We start from the raw sequence: 22,299 nt of genomic DNA on the forward strand, positions 1-22,299 counted from the left end.
AAAAAAAAAAAAAAGTGAAAAATGCTTTTTAGCGGCCCCAGCAAACTTCCGGCTGATTGGCTCCTCTCCGGTGAAGCTGATTGGGCTGTTTCCCCACCCTTTCAGACCACAGAGCTGCTCACTGGGGTACACTTTTGGCTCTGCCCATGCGACCCAGCCAATCAGCCTCAAGAGCGGGAAGGGAGGGGGTTGAGAGGCTGGCAGGAAGCTGGTAGTGGCCTTTGGGCTCTGATGGAATTCCTGAAGAGGTCCTGTGGTGCGGTGTGTGCATTCTAAAAATAAAGTTCATTCCTGCTTGATAAGTGGCTTGTGAATTGTGCCCAGCCAGACTTCGGCATTTGGTGGCCTGTACGAGGACTGCTGCTCCTAGCTGGGGGCTGACAATGCATCCACCTGCCCCAGCCCCAGCTTCCCCTCTGTAAAAGCAGGAGTGATGGTTGCTGCCCCTCAGGACTGAAGACCATAAGGTAGTGTACAGATGCCCAGCACAGGGCGGCCTGGGAGCCGGTGCCTGGCAGGGCTGCTGGGCTGCCCTCGGAGGTGACTGGTTCTGTGCAGCACAAGATGGTACTGGTTTCTCTTGGGGCTGCCAGCTGCTTCTTTGATTCTCTTCTTCTTTCCACAGGACTCAGATATGCTTGCTTGTCATAATTATTGGCACTGGGCTTTATACTTAATTGAAAAGGTAAGATGGCCACCCTGTGGGCACCCTCACTGTGAAGACTTGGAGGAAGAAGTGCTGTCTAGGGTTTGTTGTCTGCCTCTGCCTCACAGTGGCTGGGATCATGGGTATGTGCCACACACAGCTTGTGCCTGTATTCTCACTGCACCCATCTCATGAGGTCTGGTGTGGGATTTTCCACTTGGGGTGTCATGTCAGTGCTCAGAGGTTCTGGATTTCAGGTTTGGGGTTTTCGGTGTAGGGCTGCTTCAGTGATGCTGAGAATGGGAACAGCAGATGATACATGCTGAATGGGAGTATCAATACCTGGATATTCACCCAGCCCAGGGCACTTACACAAAGAAGCTCACTCAATTGTCTCTTGTTTAAAAGTAGAAATAATAACTAGGCGTGGAGCCTCATGCCTGTAATCCCAGGAGCTCAGGATGTTTTTGCAGTAAGATCACAAGTTCAAGGCCAGCCTGAGCAACATAATGAGGCACTAGGCAACTGAGGAAGACTCTGTCTCAAAATAAAAAAATAATGGGCTGGAGGTGAGGTTCACTGGTTAAGCTCTTGGGTTCTATTCTTGGTACAAAAAACAATAGTAGAGGTAATAATCATCTCAGAAGATGGGTACACACAAATATAAAAAAACAAGTGAACCTACCACCCTACATAACCCACAACACTTCGACTGATCTCATTGACACCACAGTGAATAAAATGTTGAGAATTAAGAAAGTTCATAGTTAAAATACTCAGTGAACTAAAAATATGTAAGGAGTTTAAAAATACAGGAAGTAAAAGATGATTTCAAAAAAGAGATTCTGAAAAGGAATCAAAGAGAAATCCTGAAAAGATTCAGTAAACCAAATTAAAAATTAAGTGGAAAACATCACTAATAAATTAGACCACTTTGAAGATGGATTCTCAGACCTTGAAGTCAAAGTGTGTAATTTAAAAAAATAAAGTCAACAGTAAAGATGTTAAGAGGCCATGACCTGAATATTCTTAGATAACAAAGAATCATTGGCATAGATGAAGGCACCAAAATACAAAATATATGAATGCACAAACTTCAATATACCAAAAATTTGCAAAACATTTAAAATGAGATGGAAATCCAAATATAGAGCCTCTTAGAACCCAAAATAGGAGGGATCAATAAAGATCTTCTCCAAAACACAGTATAATAAAATGCCTAATATACAGATTAAGGTTAGAATTTTAAAAGGTTCAGGATGAAGGAGGATGTCACATTTTGAGGAAAACGAGTTAGAATTTCAAATGCATTCACAGTTCAAACCCTAAAAGCAGGGAGGGCTTGGAATCATATAAACCAACCAAGATTAACATATCCAGCAAAATTTGTCCTTCAGAATTTAAAAGGAAATAAAAAACTTCTATACTAAATGTAAAAGAATTCAAATAACCAAAAGCTTGCACTATGAAATTTACTCAATGAAATATTTCATGCAAAAGAAAGAATCAGAACCAGTAGAGGGATGAAACTCCCTAGAAGAATACTCAACTAAAAGAGAATCAAGTCTTGGCTTGAAGGCCAAAAAATAAATAAAAATGGCAGGAAATATAAATCATCTCTATATTATCAATGTAAATAAGAATCCTTTGCATGCCATGAAATCCTACAAACATTTCCACTAAGAGTTTGCTAACATAAATACAAAATTGGTAAGAACAAGTTGACAGGGATTCCAAACCCCATTACTCCTCTCAGTACTATGAGGCAGTACACTGCAGAAAACAATGGAAACTCAAAGTGTGTGAATTTTACCCTAGTGGCCCCAAGGTCAGGGGTCAGGTACCCTCCTTACTCAGAGTAGATGGTATCTTCTCTACATGGTCCTGCTCTCATATTCACCTGCTTAATGCCTACAGGTTCTGGCCTCACCCTCCCAGACTACTTGTCAGTGTTGCAAGTTCCTAGTTCCTGGTGTCTGCTGGGGCCCAGGTTTACGAAGCTTGCTGCAATCAGTCTGTGGGTACTAGCAGCCTCTTCACTGGTGGTCACTGTTTCCCAAATACCCTGTGAAACTGGAATATGATGAGTTGAAAAAAAACCTCAACTAGACTCTAACACAGCCTTGCTCAAACATCTATTTTTCTCAAAGAAAACAATCCTAGAAGCATGTTTACACGTTTAATTGTGAGAAATAGTGTGTATTTTGTGAATGCATGATTCCATTTGATTTGGAGATATTTGTTCATGTAGAAGAGAACAATAAACCCAAGAAAGTAAATATCCTTATATGAAACAGTTTAAATCTGACAGGATGTACTCTCACAGTGGTTGGATCACAACTTTTGCACTTGACTTTTGAGTGCTTGTAGTTAAACGTTTGTTTTTCTTCATTAATAAGTCAGAGGTTTGCTGCATTTTTCCAAATAGCATGGAATTTTCCAGAATTGTATCATAAATGTATAGAATATGTCTTCCAGCCCAGAATACACTAGTAAGATGGTATTAGGTGTTAGAAACAGAACTTTTCTCTGAACTCCTCACTCTATGACCTCAGTTCATGGAGAATATCCCCATAGGAAAACAAAAACCTGTAGGAATTTCCTTAGTGACATATTTGCCACTGGGCAAAGACACTTTGGTAAATATTCCAGTGCACATATACTGTTAGGAAGTCCTAGAAACTGCAGTAGTGATTATTCACAGTGTGTGTAGAGTTAGGCTTTGCAGTTTCATTTGCATCTTTTATGATAGCATGCTCCTGTGTGTGTAATTTACTTGATTCATTAACCATCATCCATAAAGCCATTCCCCTACCCCAGTGCAACTGAAGAGTGGGCATCCCTGATAAGGGAGGACCTTGGCTTGAAGGCCAGACTTGCCTCAGAAGGATCTGGTTTTGCCCAACACTTTTGGCTGCAATGGGCAGTGCAAATATCCCAAGTGATTTTGGAAAGCATTGGGCCAACTAGATGGTGCTTCATACAGCACTATGTCAAACAGAACATGTATTGTTTGCTCTAGAATCCAGGGTGCTCCTTGAGAGACTACTTACTGCATAGGCTCAGGAGGAGCTCGGGAAACTAGTGCCCTGTGGAAGGAATACTCCTTGGCTTGCTTAAAGTCTTCTGCAAAGTAAAGAAATCACAGTTGTGTTTGGACACATTTCTGGAGTCAATGCAGCTGATCCCCTCTCCCTCACTTTCCTATAAGAGCTACATTGAGTTACTAATTTTCAACTTCCAGTATACCCAGACATGATTACAAACTGTTTTTATTGATCAGTTGACATTGTGTTTAAAGTCTCAAAGCAGAGCAAGAAGGGTTGAGGGACAGGGAAGAGGAACAGGAAATGGAGAATTTAGAATTGCTGGAACCAAACTGACCAGTGTGCCAGGTGCCGGTGGTGCACACCTGTAATCTCAGCAGCTTGGGAAGCTGAGGATCACAATTTCAAAGCCAGCCTTGGCAATTTAGCAAATCAGTAAGCCACTTAGGGAGATCCTGTCTTAAAGTAAAACATAAAAATGTTCTGGGAATGTGCCTCAGTGGCTAAGTGACCATGTGTTCAAACCCCAGTACCAAAAAAAGAAAAAAAAAAAGAAAAAAAGAAAGTAAAAGAAAAAAAGAAAGAATAAGAAACAATTTTGACCAATGCTATGGACATATATATGTAAATAAAGTACAATGAATGAATTTCACCTTTATCTATAAATCAGTAGTTTAAGACGCTTCAAATAAATTGAAGGAAGGCTTGTAGATTAGAAGTATGGGAAAGGGGGTACTAGGAGAGCTGGGAAACGAGTAGTACTAGGGACTGAAGTGGAGGCAATTACGTTCTATGTATGTATGATTATGTAAAAGGAAAATTCTGATATTATGTGTAAGATATTAATGAAAACATTCAGAAAACTCTTCCAGACCTGTGGTTATTTATTGCTTTTTACTATTACTGTAGTTTCACTTGCCTTTTTTCCCCCTTAATTAAGATTGACAAGGGACTGGGGTTGTGGCTCAGTGGTAGAGTGCTTGCCTAGCACATGTGAGGCTCTGGGTTTCATCCTCAGCACCATATATAAATAAAACAGATAAAATAAAGGTATTGTGTCTGTCTACAACTAAGAAAAAAATTAAAGGTTGTTAAGCTGTGTGCAGTGGTGCATGCATGAAATCCTAGAGATTACCCAGGCTGAGGCAGGAGAAGTCCAAAATTTAAGTATCCTGGGCAACTTATTGAGAATGTATCTCAATATAAAGAAACTAAAAATAAGGCCTGGGACTGTTCTCAAGGGCAGGGTGCCCTGGGTTCCATCCTGGGTTCCCTCATTACTGCAGAAGAAAAAAAGAAGATTGAGAGCCACAAATTCAATGATTATTTGAATGTTTTATCAATTTATTCCTGATATTACATTTCCAAAGTCATTCATTTCTTTCATTTTAGTAATATTTTTGATACTTTTAAGATGAGAATGTTTTTGTCACTCTTGCTCATCTCTTAACATAAATACTAAGATGTCTTATTTTAAATCTGTCAGGTTTGTGTACGATACCTGCTCTGTCTTCTGACTTACCCTGTAGTGCTCCTTTAACTGACATACCTGTGACTATTTCTGTTTGGATATCCATACAGGGAAACCTTCACTAATAATCTCAGCTAGATATTTCATGACTTCTCCAATCTTTCTGGAAATTCAAATTCTCTGAGCCTTCCAAGCAGAGAGCTTGGAAGACCTTCTGTCACAAATGCATAACCTACTATTTCTGGTGTCTGTCTGCAGTACTCAGATGCTCAATCAGTTGCCACATTCTCTCCTGTTCTCAGGGTCCCCTATTTCAGCTCTCTGTGTCACAGGAGAAAGAAAGCAATCACCTGAAACACCAGAATGTTGGATTGATGTTCCCTTTTCTGACTCCCAAGGAGAACATTGAGAATTTGTTATTTTCTCCTGATCATACCAGATTGTGTCCACTTAAGAATAGGCTGTTCTGGGTACTTGTTCCTCCCCACTTTCAATAAGGCTGTTCTTACTTTTGCATTCTGTACTGATGTTGTCTTAGCTGTACTAACATTATTTGGATGGGATGGAGGGATGTCCATACCTCTAGGTATGGTTGTGAAAGAGAAGTCATTTTGCAGAGCTGCTAATTTACATGGAGTCTATGCCCTTTTTTCATTGTTCAGTGTATAAATGTAAAATGTGGTGAATGTAGTTTTGTCTAGATTTGCTAAAGTGAAAATCAATGGTAACTTTGGGTAGTAGAAGGTTAGAGGAGTACTTATGAACAAATGTTTAGCAAGTTCAAGAATGAACTAAGAGCCTGAGATATAGCTGAATGGTAGTGAATGCCCTGGAATTGACTCAAGGATTTAAAAGGACAATGAAGTCAGGGAGTACAGACCCTCCTTCTCAATGAATTAAAACTAAATGGCATAATTGTGGGTGATCTAATTTTTATCTTGTTTAACTGTATCTTTGAATTCTGATATAATAATCATGCAATATATTTACCACACTTCAAAGAGTCTTAAATTACATATATGGGGTACCAAAAATACTAGACTGAGGTTTTAAGTAATAAATTCATAAAATTATAAACTAAACAAAACCCCCTTGAATGTATCTCACCAATTTCTTATTAAATCTATTAATTTACTAGTTTTTGTGAATAAAGAGCATATTAAAAACAATTTGAGGGCAATATTTCTTGAATGATAAAAGTACTTTAATTTGAGGATATTTTAAGCTAATCAAACATACGAAGTATGCAATCATATTGAGATACTACATTTAATAACAGTAACCAAGGGAGAGAGATTCAGAAAATAATCTTATTTTATAAACTGAATTTTTGTGAATTGTATATGTTTTGCACAGCCACACCATCATCTATAAAAAGGAACGTGACATGCGTGCAGAGTGCCACTGAAGGGAAGATCCCCTGCATTAGCAGTCCCTTGGGTTTAACACAAGATCTGAAAATTAGTGCCTGTACACCCAAACGAGTTCATTGCCTTTTTTTGTAAATGGAGGTTTTTTTTTCTTTTTGTTTTGCAGTGGTTGTAGTGAACCCAGAGCCTGATGCCTTCTAGGAAAGTGCTCTACTACTGTACTATGCCTCTATCCCTGAAAATAAAGTTGTGTTGGATTACATTCACATACCTTCACTTAACATTTATAGCACAATCAGTCTACACCCACAGAGGAACTTCTGGTCCACACAGCCTAAACTATTTTCTATCTGGCGCTCTGCAGAAAACTTTTGTCAACTCCTTGTTTAGTATATCAAAGTCCCTTTAAGTCCCTTGTTTAGTATGTCAAAGAACCAATTTAATATGCTTTACTAAATACACTGAAGTATTAGTGGGGCATGGATCCCCATGGGCAATCCCTTAGTGACATTCAGATTAATTTGATGGCCCTCTATATGAGCACTCATGCACTGGGAACAAAAACCAAAAATATAACAACCAATAGTAACAAGGTACAGTGCCAGTAGCAGGCAGCTTCCTTTGGCAATTTAGCAATTGTTACAGATATTTGAAATAAATTTGCTTAAGATGTGTTATCTATCTAGAGTGCTTTAATTATACTTCACACTATTATTATTTTCTACAGTTCTAAAATTTTAAACATGGTTGCATACTACATTGTTTTATGGATGTGAAAATAGAATGTTTTTCTTATTGAGTAGTAATAAGATTATCTCCAATTTGATATGATAAATACTATAATAAATGCACTTAGAACACACGTATATATATGTGAAATAGATTTGTATAAATGTTCCTAACACATATATTACATATCCTTTATGCATGTTATCTATATGAAACATATATTCAGCTGTGTATGTTATATATAATATAAAATAAATGTGCTTAACACAACAATTCCAAGGGCAATATTCACAACTACAACAAATAGTGCTCACATCTTTCTCCCCGAATGTGAATCAGAGCTTCTCGGGAAAAAAAAAAAAAAAAAAAAAAAAGACTGATTCTGGGTCCAAAGTAGAGAAAATACAAGGTGATCTGGGGAAATGTTGTTGTGCCAGAGAGTCGGAAAGTACTCAAAGATGAGTGAGAACATAACAAATAAACATAGAATCACCTTGAAATGGCCACCATTACCCAAATTTGGGGTGTGCAAAATACCAAAACAATAAGCTGACTTTTCTCTCCCATTTGTGTTTTGTTGTATTTGTCTATGTTGACTAAATGAAAGAATAAGAAAATCATCATTGGGTAAATCACTATGGTAATAATTTGATTCAAACAAGAACCATCAATGAAATGCTAAATCTAGAGGGTGATATTTTGAGACCAGCCAGATTTCTACAGAGTTTCAAAGTATCTCTGCATAAGATGTTTATGAATCACAAAGGGAAAATAGAAACTATAGCATGGACCAAACTGGCAGATATTCCTTAACCAAATAGTCAAAGTCAATATTGGCCAGGCATGAAACCAAGTAATTGCCTCCATAGTTTCTTGTGACTGTGTAACTGAGGCCACCAGCTGTTTGCTCATTTGACTAGGAGCTTCCTTTAAGTCCTAGAGGATGCTTGCTCTTCCTGGAGGCTGTAAAGAGTTCTCAGCCATGTGGGCTTCCTCAACATGGCTGCTTGCTTATCAAATCAGGGGTCTGGCAGTGAAGACTGAATATGCTACATTGGGAAGAACTCAACATCACTAGTGGACATTTCTGCCTTGATGGCTGAACCTGAATCCAAACATCAGGAAACATCATCTGATCCCAGACTGAGGAAAAATCCATGAGACTACTGACCTATACCATTCAACATTATATATGTCATGAACAGCACAGAAAGTCTCAGTGCCTGTGTCAGATTAAAGGATACTAAAGAAAGAAGACCTCTGGACACAATGAATCACAAATTGTGAAAATCCCTAATCTTGGATTTACTATGGTTGTTAAGGGCATTGCTGAGATAAGTGGCAAATCTAAATGAAGTTTATATATTAGATATTCTTAGTTAAATTTTAATTTCCTGGTTTAGGTGATTATATTGCGGTTTTATAATACCTTGTTTTTAGGAGACCCTCATATTTAGAAATAAAACAGTATCATGTGTAACTCACAAACATTTCAGAGAAACTAGACTATGTTATATACCTACATTTATATTTATTTACAAAAAGAGAATAATGGGGGGCTGGGACTCTAGCTCAATGAAATAGTCTAGCATGTGTGAGGCACTGTGCATTCTATCCATCTACAATGACAAAAAAATTAGAAAAAAAGAGAATAGTGGAGAAGGGATAAAGCAATAATAATAAACTGTTAATATTTGGGAAGAAGTATCTAGAGATTCTTTGCATTATAATGTGTATAAGTCTGAAATTATTAAACCAGGGCATTTATAAAAAGAAAAATGAGTATAAAATGATATTAACACATAGTACATGAATAAGATAAGCCCTGGATCCATATGGGTAAAATAAATGAATAAATTCAAAGTTGCATGAGGAGCACAAACATTTATATAGTCTCAAGTTATATATCCATAAAACATGAAATAATTATGAGGTGAAAAGACAACATCACACAAGAGAAAAATCTCAAGATCCCCCTTTTTAGTGATCCCAGGTTAATATCATCAGTAATGGGAAAATTAAACTTATAGGATACATGATGGGTTTAGAAGAGAATCACAAAATTATTTGATACTCTTCACAGAAAGTGTGATCTAAGTGTAATCATAAAAAAACACATAAAAAATCCACTTGAGATAAATTCTAAAAGAGATGTCCTTAAAAGATTCCATCCATGTCATGAAAGTTAAGGAAAGACTGAGAAATGTTTGAGACTTCAGGAATCTAAGGAATACAATACTAAGTGCATTCTCCAGATCCCAATGAAATCCCTTTGGCTAGAAAGGACAAGTCACAAAACTTCAAAAGAATCTGAGGATTAAGTGATTGATAGAATGTATTAGTATTGACTTTTTCTTGTGAAAGTTGTATGGAAGTTATGGAGCATGTTCTGACTTAAAAGAAATATTTTAGTAATCACGAATGATGGCAAGTCTCAGAAATTTACGCTCAAATGGTTTAGAGAAACAAAGTTCTTTTTAATAGAACCTGGAACATTAATTTTAAAATTATTTCCAAAAAATTAAAGTTGAAGAACCAAACAAAAAGGGAAATATTTTAAGGCTTTAGACATTCTTTCTCATCAGGAAAAAAAACATGTCAATGCTTAAAATAAAAAATTAGAAAAAGTATATAAGGTTGACTGCACTAAAATAATTATAATACATTAAAACATTGCTATAGCTGCGTGGTTAGGATCCGGGCAGGAGAGGCGGCTGCTCGCAGAGCGAGAGCTAGGCCTCCCGGAGGAGCCGATGATGGAGTAGCTGATGGCTGCGGGACTAGACAAGAGGAAGTGAGGGGTAAGGAAAGAATAATACAAGTGGAAGAAGTGTTTTACAGTAAAGGGGGTTGAGAGAGAAGAGGGGAGGGGAGGGGAGGGGAGGGGGGATAGTAGAGAATAGGATAGAGAGCAGAATTCATCAGACACTAGAATGGCAATATGTAAATCAATGGAAATGTAATTGATGTAACTGATGTGATTCAGCAATCTGTATACGGGGTAAAAATGGGAGTTCATAACCCTTTTGAATCAAACTGTGAAATATATCAAATTAGATGTAATGTTTTGAACTACCAACAATAAAAAAAAAAAATTGCTATAGCCACAGTCTTGATGTGGCAAAATAATGTCTGCCTAAACTCTTAGGTACATATTTAGAAATAAAAATTGGGAAATAAAAGTAATCCATCAATAATGTGAATTTAATTCCATAAAGTTATTAACAACACTTGGTTGTTAGGGTAGTGTTTAATCAGTTGTCATTTGGGCAGTTTTAGTACATAAAACTCAAATTGATGTGCACTTGCACTTCAAATTTAGTTGTAGGTACTAAGAAAGTTTTAATTTTTTTAACTTAATATGTGCTCACTTTATTCAACTTTGTGAAATTGTATATTACACACACACACACACACACACACTCTCACACACACAAACACACACATACATACAGACATTATCATCACCAAAAAGAAAGTCTAATTCCATTGTAGTGGGAAAATATAACATAACATTTTAGGACCCCTAAGCTTAGTAAATAATGCCAGCAATTAATAAATGGGATGACATCCAATGAAAAAGCTTCTCCACAGCAAAGGGAGTAACTAGGTATGTGAACACAGAGCCTATAAAACAGGAGAAAATCTTTGCTAGCTACTCTTCCGATGGAGGATTAATACATAAAGTATATGAAAACCTCAAACAGTTTACACACAAAAAAATCAAATGACCCAATTAGTAAGTGGGCAAATAAAGTAAACAGAGGCCAACAAATTTATGAAAAATGTCCCACACATCACTAGCAATAAGGGAAACGGAAATTAAAACTATACTGATTTCATTTCAAACCAGTCAGAATGACAAATATCAAGGATACATATATAATAACATAACACGAGGATGTGGAGAAAAAAGAATGCTTGTACTGTTGTTGGGATGGTAAATTAGTATAACCACTACTCAGTATGGAGGTTTCTCAACATATTAGGCATGGAACTGTCACACGACCCAGCAATACCATCTTCCAGTGTTTATCCTGAAGAATTAATGTCATCTTTGTACAGTGACACATGCATGTCCATCTTTTTAACAGCACAATCCACAATTGCCAAATTATGGAAATAGCCTAGGTGTTCATCAAAGGTGAAAGAGTGAAGAAAATGTGCTGAATATACACAATGGAATTTTATTCAGCCAGAAAGAAAAATGAAATTATGTCATTTGCAGCAAAATGGATTATGTTAAGCAAAATAAACTCAGAAGGTCAAATGTTGTATGCTTTCTCTCACATGCAGAAGCTAGAGAGGAAAAAGGTAAAGAAATGTTGGAATAAAATCATGAAAATAAAAGGGAGACCAGTAAAGGAAAAAGATCTAGGGGCAGGAGGTAGGGATGGGCGGGGAGTGTTAGTGACATTGGCCAAATTATATTATAGTTTGGGTAGTTTGAGAGTACATAAAAGTCCAATGGGTACATATTACAACTAAATTCAAATTTAGTTGTAGGAGCCAAGAAAGATTCAATTTTTAAATTTAATATATGCTAATTTTATTCAACCTATTGAATTTGTGTATTCCATATATACATGGAAATACCCATTATCACCAACAACAATTAAATCCACTTGAGTGGAAAAAATAACAATTCATTTTTCTATATAGCCCCTGGATTAAAGAGGAATTTGGAATAATGACAACATATTTTGCTACAAAGAAATATTTTACAGTGAATATAGTAAAGTTGTACTGAGAGAAAACATAGTCTTCTATTTATTTTTGAAAGTCTAAAAATGAATAATATAAGTTTACTAATCAATGATTGACCAGGCTGAGTACATTAAATATAAAGTTAAAAAAGCAGAAATAATTTAAAAAGCATGATTAAGAAATATGTAAAACTAAATGTGTAGAAACGTAAATAAAAGCAAACTTGAAATGTTAAACTAGAAATACAGAAGCATTATAAAAACATAAAATAAAAATATAAGGTCAGAATTTAAAAAAGTAATACCCAAGGTAGAAAATATTCCTAAATGATAATAAAATAACTTGATATTTTTACTGGAATGTTTGCAGAAGTTCTATTAAGTCTAGGTACAAATTCTATAGCAAATGGAACAAAGTGCATTATTATTATATTCTGTCTCTCTAAGATTTCACAGTTTACTAAAACATTACTTTGAAATATAATTTGCCCATTGTTGAACACTGAGTTAATTATCAATGTGCCTGAGTAACAGAGCTTTGGGTTTCCCCATTCTTCATTCCTCAGTTCAACATTCATATGATCAGGTAGCATCAGAATGATAAGATTATTATGAGAATGTTCACTCTTTACATGTTCAATCCCCAGTACTGAAAAACAAAAACAAATAAATAAGTTCAATCAAGAGAATAATAATAAAATCATAATAAAAATCAAGTATAATGGAAATCCAAAGAATGCTAGGCACTGAAATTAGTATCCTAAAACGCTTTTTATTGTTTAAAATTTTTAGATTTTAGATTTTAAATGTCCATTTTCATACATATTTGACTTGTGACTTATCTAGTTTCTTCTTAATTCCCGTGTCTCCTCTTCTAAATTAAGGTGACAATCAGATGAAACTTCAAGTGAAGCCCGTTCTTGTTGAAGTGGTCTCACTGCCACCTGGTAAGATATTTCTGTTAATGATTTTATAAATCACCTTATGATTTCTGGATATTAACCACACTTAACTCTTACATAGTTCTCTGAAAAATATCACCACATACATCAATCTATCTTCTGTGGATGTGCTCTTATTTCTGGATTCTGTTGAGGACACAGAAGGTGTTGTCTTCAAGTATGATCACTTTTATGTTCTTTAGACAACAGATTCAGCCCTCTAACTGTTCCTACCCTGATGCAATGCTTGACAACCTACTGAATTCTCAAACATACATGAGTATGTGGATTGGATTTGGACTGGTGAATTCTACAGAGAACATTACCCCCTTTTTTCTTAGAGGCTCAAATTGACAGAGTTCCTCACACATTCACTCCTCTGCTCAAGTCTTTCCAAAATATTCCCAACTAAGAATAAAAAGGAGACCCTGGGTGACCTGGCCTCCACCTACTTCCCTGACCACAGCTCCTAAAACTTGCTCCACTCCTCACTCCATTCCTGGTGTACCTGAGTCCTGCCACACTTTGCTAGTCTCAAAATGGGGATTCAATGCCCAATTAGTGAACCACAGAGAGCTATAATTATCTTTGCATTGGACGAAGTTGTATCCTTTACGACACTAACAGTTAAGTCTGAACAAGTTGTCTGCAAATATGCACGATTAATGACAGAAACGATGGGTAGCTTAAATCAACTATGATTTTCCAGCCATTAATCCCATTATGATTTCACAAAAAGTAGATGCTTTGAAAGAGGTGAGTGGTCATAAAAAATTGAGATGGTGATTTTCAATTCTACTACTACTGCCATGAATAAAAGAACTAAGCAGAATAGATAAAATGCTAGTGAAGGAGAATTATTACAAAATATATCATCTGCACTTTGGCTCAGCTGTCAAAATAGCCCACTTAACTCAATCTACATATGAGCATTTCTTTTTGTCAACTTCATCATGGTCTTAAAACAAGGGAACATCAAGGTATTACAAATATTATTCAAGGGTGGGACATAGTTCACTGGGAGAGAATGTGCTAAGCCTGTGCAAGAACTTGGGTTCAATTCCCAGCAGTGTAAGAGAGAGTGATAAAGTAAACATGGTAAGTCCTTAACACATGAAGGCTATGTGGGAATTCTTGGTACTGTAGCAATCTTTCTGTAAGTCTAAAATTGAAAGATTATCAAAATATCTTTTCATGTTTGGTTTGCTTAATTACATTCCAATAGAGATCCATACATTATATTTGGTTGGTGTGGACCTTCTGGGTCTTCTAATCTACAACAGTTCATATTTCTTTTCTTAGTGCTGCTTATTTCTGTGTGAAAGTGGATCATTTGTTTGGTTTGGTTTGGATTTTTTCCTTGCATGACATGTTCCTGGAAACTATTTCATAGCTTGATTTAATATTGTTTTTCCTGAATGCATTTTATTTTTTATTTGTTTTAATTAGTTACACATGACAATACAATGATCTTGACATATCATATATTTGAATCAGATGGGGAATAATTTCTCATTTTTCTGAATGTACAGGTTGCAGAATCACATCGGTCATGCAGTCATGTATATACATACAGCAATTATAATGTCTATTTTATTCTGTTGTCCTTCCTTTCCTCCCTTCCCCTCTCCTCCCCTCCCATCAGTTCTCTCTACCCAATCTAACGTGACACAATTTTTTTCCCTCACTTCGTCATACATGTATTCTGTATAACGATGAGGGTCTCCTTACATTTTCCATGCAATTCCCCTTCTCCCTTCCTTTCCCTCCCACCTCTCTTCCCTATCTAGAGGTAATCTTTTCATGCTCTTCCTCCCTACCCCATTTTGAGTCACCCCTCTTATATCAGGGAAAACATTTGTTTTTTAGGGATTGGCTAACTTCACTTAGCATAGTCTGCTCTAATGCTATTCATTTCCCTGCAAATGCCATGATATTGTTATTTTTTAGTGCTGAGTAATATTCCATTGTGTATATATGCCAATATTTTTTATCCATTCATCCATTGAAGGGCATATCTAGGTTGGTTCCATAGTCTAGCTATTGTACATTATGCTTCTATAAACATTGATGTGGCTGTGTCCCTGTAGTATGCTGTTTTTCAAACTAATTTTTTTTTTCTCAGCAAGATAAATAATATGTGAGGTGAATAGGGAGCCTACATCCTGGGAACAAATTTTTACCCTCACACATCAAATAGAGCTCTAATCTCTAAGGTATAACAAAAAAATCAAATAACCCAATCAACAAATGGGCCAAGGACCTCAAAAGAAACTTCTTAGAAGAGGATGTACAATCAACAAATACAGGAAAAAATGCTCACCATCTCTAGCAATCAGAGAAATGCAAATTAAAACTACTCTAAGATACCATCTCACTTCAGTAAGAATGGCAGCCATTATGAAGCCAAACAACAAGTGCTGGCGAGGATGGTGGGGGGGGCAGGGAAGGTACACTCATACATTGCTGGTGGGACTGCAAATTAGTGTTGGAGGGCAGTATGGAGATTCCTTGGAAAGCTTGGAATGGAACCACCATTTGACCCAGCTATTCCTCTTCTCAGACTATACCCCAAAGACCTAAAAGCTTAATTAAATTTGAATTCAAGTGAATAACTACATTTTTAATATCAGTATAGGTATATTAAATATTTGTAAATTAACATCTTCAAGCTTCATAGGAAACACAATGCCTTTTTTACTCAATGTACAGCATTGAGTAAAAATATCTCAGATTCAACATTTTCAATTTTTTTGGTAAATTTTGAATGCAGTACTATGTGCCTCTGAATTTTTAGTTTTAATCACCACATAATTGTACATATTTATAAGGTACAGTGTGATATTTCAAAGCATGTATACAATGAATAATGACCAGAGCAGGGAAATAAGCAGACATCACTTCAAGCATGGATTATTTCTTTGTGTTGGGAATTAGGTCAAATGTGAATTTTGCAGAAGTGAGGTTTTTTGGAGTTGATAGAGCAAATACATTTATAGTGTATGGATTTTTCCACACAATTAGATTCAACATTTAGTCATAAGCAAATATTACTTTGAATTCTCCATTAAAGGTAATTCATATGTTTTTATGCTTGATACTTACTGTTCTTTCTGTCTTCTCATTTTCATATTGATTCAGTTTTTCTTCAATACGATCACATTTATTGATTAATTTGTGGTTTTTAGTTTCAGCTAGACGTTTTTCTCCAATATCACGACATTGCTGTTGGATACTTATTACTGTGTCTTTGTTGACAGATTCGTTGTGAGGTTTGTGCAATTGCTGTTGAAGCAATGTATTTTCAGTCTGTGGTGGTGATCTCTCCCCTATGGAATCCTGCTTCCCATCACATTTATTCACTTTAGTTTGTTCATTGTGATATGTGTATTTAATTTTCTTTATCTGACACTGTGCTTGCCTTAGGTCTCTACTTTGTAGAGTTTCTAAATTCAAAATCATTTCTTTAACAGCATGTCTTGTCTGACGGACATTATTTTTTAGGATACAGAATCTTTTTTCATTCTTAATAAATCGTTCAGCAACAAGGTCACTATGAGCTTTGAGGAGAGAGATAGCAAACTTCATTTTGGCCTGTGAACGCAAGTATTCCTCTCTGGCTGACTGGAAAGCAAATTCTTGGTATTCTCTGGATGTCTGGCCTTCATAATGATGGATGGGTGCAGCAGCCAACGTGGCACGGTACGACTTCAATTCTGTTTCCAGCCTTTCCCTGTTTTCTTTTTCATACTGCAGTTGAAATTTTAGGGTTGTTGTCTCATCTTTCATCTTATTAAATTGTTCATTATCCTGGAATGGATTCGCTCCAGCTGTTTCCTCTTTCTGCTTGATTGTCTTTTGAAGGTCATCATACTTACCTTTTAAAATTTCAAAAGCCTCAAGGTATTTCTTTTCCTTTTCTTGGTTCTCATGTTTTATTCTTTCTATTTCTAGTATTTTCCTAGCAATCATTTCCGCCTGACATTTATACAACAGATCTTTTTCCATTTTATTGCTAGTAGAAACCTAAGCAAAACCAAGGAAATAGTTAGCTAGCACTCAATTCCAAAAATTATATATATATATAATTTTCTCCAGTTGGATATCCATTCATTGCAACACTTAATATATATGGAGAAAAATTAGAGCTAAACTTCAGACCTTATAAAAGCATATATTCCCAGAAGTTCAAAAAGTTAATTGAAGAAAGGGAATCTATAAGAGTACAAAAGAAATGATGAGTTATAAGAATCTCAGAATTAAAGAACACTTTTCCTGAAGTACAACAGACCCAAGACATAGAATCAGTGATTAATGGCTGTGACCATGTTTAAAAAAAGGTTTACATTCTAATATATAGAACCAAGCCATAGTAAGAGCCTTAGCTGTACATATACTTGACTGATAAAAATTTTCCAAAATTTTTTGGTTCTCCATTTCTGAAAATGTTCTATACACATTCTACTTCTCAAAAATAGAAACACAAATTGACAAGAATATGTGAAAAATCTTCAGCATCTCTAGAAATTAAGGAAATGCAAATCAAAATTACACTAAGATTTCATCTCACTCCAGTTAGAATACCAATGATCAGGAACATGAATAATGACAAATATTGGTGAGGATGTGGGAGAAAGGCACTCTCTTTACATTGAGGCTGGGACTACAAACTAGTACAACCAGTCTCAAAAGCAATGTGGAGATTACTCAAAAAACTATGAATGGAATCACCATGTGATGCAGCTATTCCAACTCCTCCTTGAATATCCAAAATATCTAAAATCAGCATACCACGGCAATACCCTTCAAGGTTTATTGCAGAACAGTTCACAGTAGCCAAGCTATGGAACCAGGCCAGATGTCCATTAATGGATGAGCAGATTAAAAAAATGTGGTAAATATACACCACAGAGTTTTTACTCAGCCATAAAATAGAATGTTAGAAGGGCATTTGCCAGTAAATGGATAGAAATGGGGAAAATCATGCTAAGTGAAATAAACCCCACTGAAAATCAAAGGTGGAATGTTTTCTTTCATAGGTGGAAGCTAGAGCATAATATGGGAAAGAAGCCAGTGGGAGAGGAGATCAAAGAGCAGAAAGATACAGGAAAGATGAGTGAAGTAGATGTAGGAGAATGAGAGGTAGGAAGGAAGAAAAGGGGAAGATAAATGGAATGAATTTAACAAAATCATGTTATATATTCATATATAAAGATACCAAAGGCAATTTCACTTTAATGCATATAGAAAAGAAAGGATGCTTAATAGAGAAGAGAGGAGGATAAAAGGAAGGAGAAAGTGAGGAAAAGAGGGGGAATGGGGCTTGAAATCAAATTCCTTGCACATATGATTTTGATAAAATGAACCCAATTACTATGTATAATTATGGTACTCTGATAAAAATATTTTAAAAAGAAGGAGGCTATTAAAGCACATGAAACTTTATCCCACATGGATAGCTCAAATTTTAATCTCATAAATAACAGATAAATTTCTCAGAGCAAAAACATCTCCTAAAAGCAGAGTGAGACAGCATCATGAAATACAATATTTTACAAAACATTTAATAAGTTTCCTGATAGTTTCAAAGTAATTTAGCCTGTGTTATAACATAAAATGCCCAAATTAACAATTATGTTAGTGAGTTAGCTCCACTCAGCTTCCATTAGTACATTCAGAAATCATGTGGAACATCTATTAGATGTCAACATTGCAATAAAAAATTTTAGCCATAAAAGCCAAAAGATGCCTTTTGTTTTAAACCTAAATAATGTAGTCATGCACAGCATAACAATGCTTTGTTAGACAACAGACTGGTATGCAACAGTGGACTCATAAGATTATATTGCAGGGTAGACATCTTCTGTTTGTGCAAGTTCAAGCTTATGATTGCATGATGATGAAATTACTGAAGGAGACCTTTCTCAGATCTTATCCCAATCATGAAGTGAAACATGACCACATATATTAAATTATACAAATAGTATAATTAATGTTGAAATAAAGTAAGAAATTTGACACTTATTTTACCTGCTTTAACTTATTTATTTCAGTATTCAGTTCCATATCTCTTGTTTTCAGAGCCATTTCAAGTTGTCTTTTTATTTCCATTTCTTTATTATAATCCTCTTCTTTTTCTCTTAACTGGTGCTTAATTTCTTCCAAAAGATTATCAGCATTTTTTCTCTTCTTCTCTTCTTCTTGTAGTTCACATCTGCAGTTAAATAAGTTATCTTAAAATTCATTTTGTTAGAAAGAAAAAAGTTCACTTTATGAACTGCTCTTCATATGTTAATTTATTATCCTGATACAAATTCTGTGTTCTCAAATACATTTCCCTTCTTGTTTTCACACTTTATTTCCTACTTCAACAACTCTCAAAGGGGATATATCTATATCTAGAAATAAAAGAGATTTAGATATATAAAGGTAATAAAGAACATTCTGTTATTGGGCAAGATTCTGTTACTAATAACTGGTAAAAATTATGCAAAAGAAATTTTGAGATGATTCTGTAAATTCACAAGTTGAAACTTAACTTTAAGAATTCCTCCTGAATTCTAAATATGATTTAAAGTTGTTTTAAAAAATTATTGTTTAAAAACCAGTTTATAAGTTTACTGGAAATAAGGTTTATCTTCATGAAACATTAAACATATCCCTTGAAATGATTCACAATGTAATATAGTACCTTCATAGGTTTTCACACAACACATAACAGCACATTACTATATTATACTCCTAATCTAAGGAGTATAATTCCGTGTATTACACTTTTTATTATTTCTTTTTGGGTAACACTTTCAAGTGATCTTGTTGATTATTATGTACTTTATAAACAATGTAGAAATTAGTCTTGGAACAAGACAGAACCTTATATTTAATCCAATAATAAAGAGTATAAGTCCTTTTACCAGAGAAATTTGAACTTATTTTATTTATATATGAGATAAATCGAACAAAATAGTAATCACTTTTTAATTCATATTTTATTTCATGGGTCTTAAGAATAAGACAGCATCTGGGGATATAGCTCAGCAAGAGCAGACCTATACACTTGAACAAAATCCTGGGTTCCATCACAGGCACAAGAAGAAAAAAAAATGTGTAATTTTTCAAAACATGTTTCTTCATTGAGGAAAATGCCCATTTCATCCTCTCTTGGAATTGTAAATTTACATAATTTTTCTAGAGTACAAATTAGAAATACTGATTAAATACCTTTTAAAAATGTCTCTACTTTAAATAAATAATTGTATTTTGAAGGATGTAGTCAAAATAAACACATAGAAAACAATTTCTATAAATGAAGTTTCTTGAAGCAATGATTGCCATACAAATTTTTAAATGAATAAAATACAGTCGAAAATTTTTATTTGTTAATGAATATTGAGATTCCTGTAAAGTGGGCTTTTATGTAGCCAGTAGAATTGTGATTGGGAAGAATATGCATTCAATTGGTGGAACTAATCATTCCTACCAACTTGTTTTTATTTCCAAGATTTTCACACTCCAGAAGAATTAGAAGTTTTCTCCCTTATGAAATGCCAAAAGGTAAGTCAGGAAATACAAAATGTCCTGTGCTTGAATAATTTTATCAAAATGGATTTTTCTCTAATGTGTAACTAAGAAGAACTAATAAGATTATTTTTTTCCAGCAAAAAATGGATCATTCAAACATTTCTTTAAAGTTAGGATATCATACCTCAAATTAGAGAGTTCCTGTTTCCACTCTGCTTTTTCATGTTTTAGCATGGCATTTACTTTTTTTGCATCTAATAGCTGTATTTTCAGTTCACAAGCCTTTTCTATAAATAGTAAACACTGTGAACAGTGACATTTTCTATGTTCCATTGTTCTTTGAGATGAAATAACTGCATCCTCGATTTTGGATAGGCTCAAAGAATCTATATAATGGAAAAAAAAACATGAAGCAATGATTGCAATGCAAATTTTTTAAATGAATAAAAAACAGTAGAAAATTTATTTTTTAAAAACAAACAACAATAAATTTTAAAACAAACACGATAAAAGTCAAATATGTGAATATTTTTCATATATGAAGGACTGTACATTTTCCCAGGCACTCATGCACTGAAGAAATGCACGCAGAGTGCCTACAACTTTTGGCACATTATAATATATTCTGTAGAAAAACCTACCAGATGAGATCCATGTTCTTCTTTAGCTTAAAGTGTAGAGGAGAAGAAAGACAAATAAATGGATAATGTAGGGAAACAGAGTTCTGTAATCACATTATGGAATCAGAGCTACAGAAAGTTTTCCCTGAGGAAAATATGACTCCCCAGAGAAATGAAAATTATCAGGAAGCAGCTGGGCAGAGGGTGAAGAAGAGCATTCCAGTCAACATACAGCATGTACTGAGGCTCTACGACAATCTGCTTTTGGCCAAGAGGAAGTAACAGGTACTGCTTCCTGATCCCACCAGAACCTACCCAAACCAAAACAGGCCAAAGATATTAAACTGCATTTCCCAAGACCGTGGACACTTCAGACAATGAGGAAAATGATCCCCAGTAGACAGGAAACAAATGATGTAAGCTTTGTAAGTGTGCCATCTCCCTGTTGTGAGAGCTTCAAGGTGGTGATTCAAGAAGAACAAGCAGAAGGAGTCTACCAGCCTCTCTGAGCTGAGGTGATGGAGCTGAGATTCTGGTAAAACCAAGACACAGAGACATCACAGGATAGAGCAGGAGAGGAGAAAGTACTACAGAGAAAGAACCCTGGACATCTGCAGAGGACCCCCTTTGAATTTTTAGCAGACTAATGGACCACAAAGGAATGCCAAGAAGCAACCTGAGACCCAAAGAAAAAGCATTGCTTAAGGTTAGAGGAACTGCCTCCTGTTCACAGAGTGCCAAGAAGGGTGTCTCTGCCCATCAGTCAATCTGGAGAAATAGATATTTCACAGGATAAGGGGAGAGTCATCAGCAACTCCCAGTAGTGGAGAATTCGCAACCAGCTGATCACCTGAACAATCATAAAAACAAGACTGGGAAGGATATCAAGCTCATTATTAGTAACCTGACTCACTTCCAAAATAAAATTCAGAAGGAGAAGAGGAGGATGAAAGAGGTACTAATAGCCTTAAAAAAGAAACACAAACTACAGTTGAAGGGAGGAACACTGATAGAAATCAAAGAGCATGATGATAGGGTAGTCCAACTACATTAACCATTGAACAATACAGGATTAAACTCTGGGAGTTGTCTTATACACAGATTTGTTTATTTGTTTTAGGAAATTAGAAACAATTTGAAAGATCTCAGAGAAGTCAGGAGATGTCATAGTATATAACTGCACTACTCGAATAATTATGTAGTCACCTCCTATGGTTACTGAGTTGTTATGAACAGCTGCATAAAAGG

The 22,299-nt window shown here is 35.4% G+C and overlaps 1 protein-coding gene across 1 annotated transcript in view; it reads right to left on the minus strand.

Annotated features, from left to right (window-relative positions):
• Positions 1-12,259: 12,259 nt before the first annotated feature.
• The window catches only part of LOC144254933 (ankyrin repeat domain-containing protein 26-like), a 38,501-nt gene continuing 28,461 nt past the window's right edge, over positions 12,260-22,299 (minus strand). Inside the window, exons 10-13 of the mRNA XM_077798927.1 lie at positions 20,616-20,817; positions 18,941-19,124; positions 16,016-16,936; positions 12,260-12,913 (exon numbers count right to left, since the gene is read on the minus strand). Of these exons, the coding sequence (XP_077655053.1) occupies positions 12,812-12,913; positions 16,016-16,936; positions 18,941-19,124; positions 20,616-20,817 (1,409 nt within the window). The 3' untranslated portion in view covers positions 12,260-12,811. The remainder of the gene's footprint in view (positions 12,914-16,015; positions 16,937-18,940; positions 19,125-20,615; positions 20,818-22,299) is intronic.

Source organism: Urocitellus parryii, chromosome 5 (assembly GCF_045843805.1).
Source record: "Urocitellus parryii isolate mUroPar1 chromosome 5, mUroPar1.hap1, whole genome shotgun sequence".
Lineage (NCBI taxonomy): Eukaryota > Metazoa > Chordata > Mammalia > Rodentia > Sciuridae > Urocitellus > Urocitellus parryii.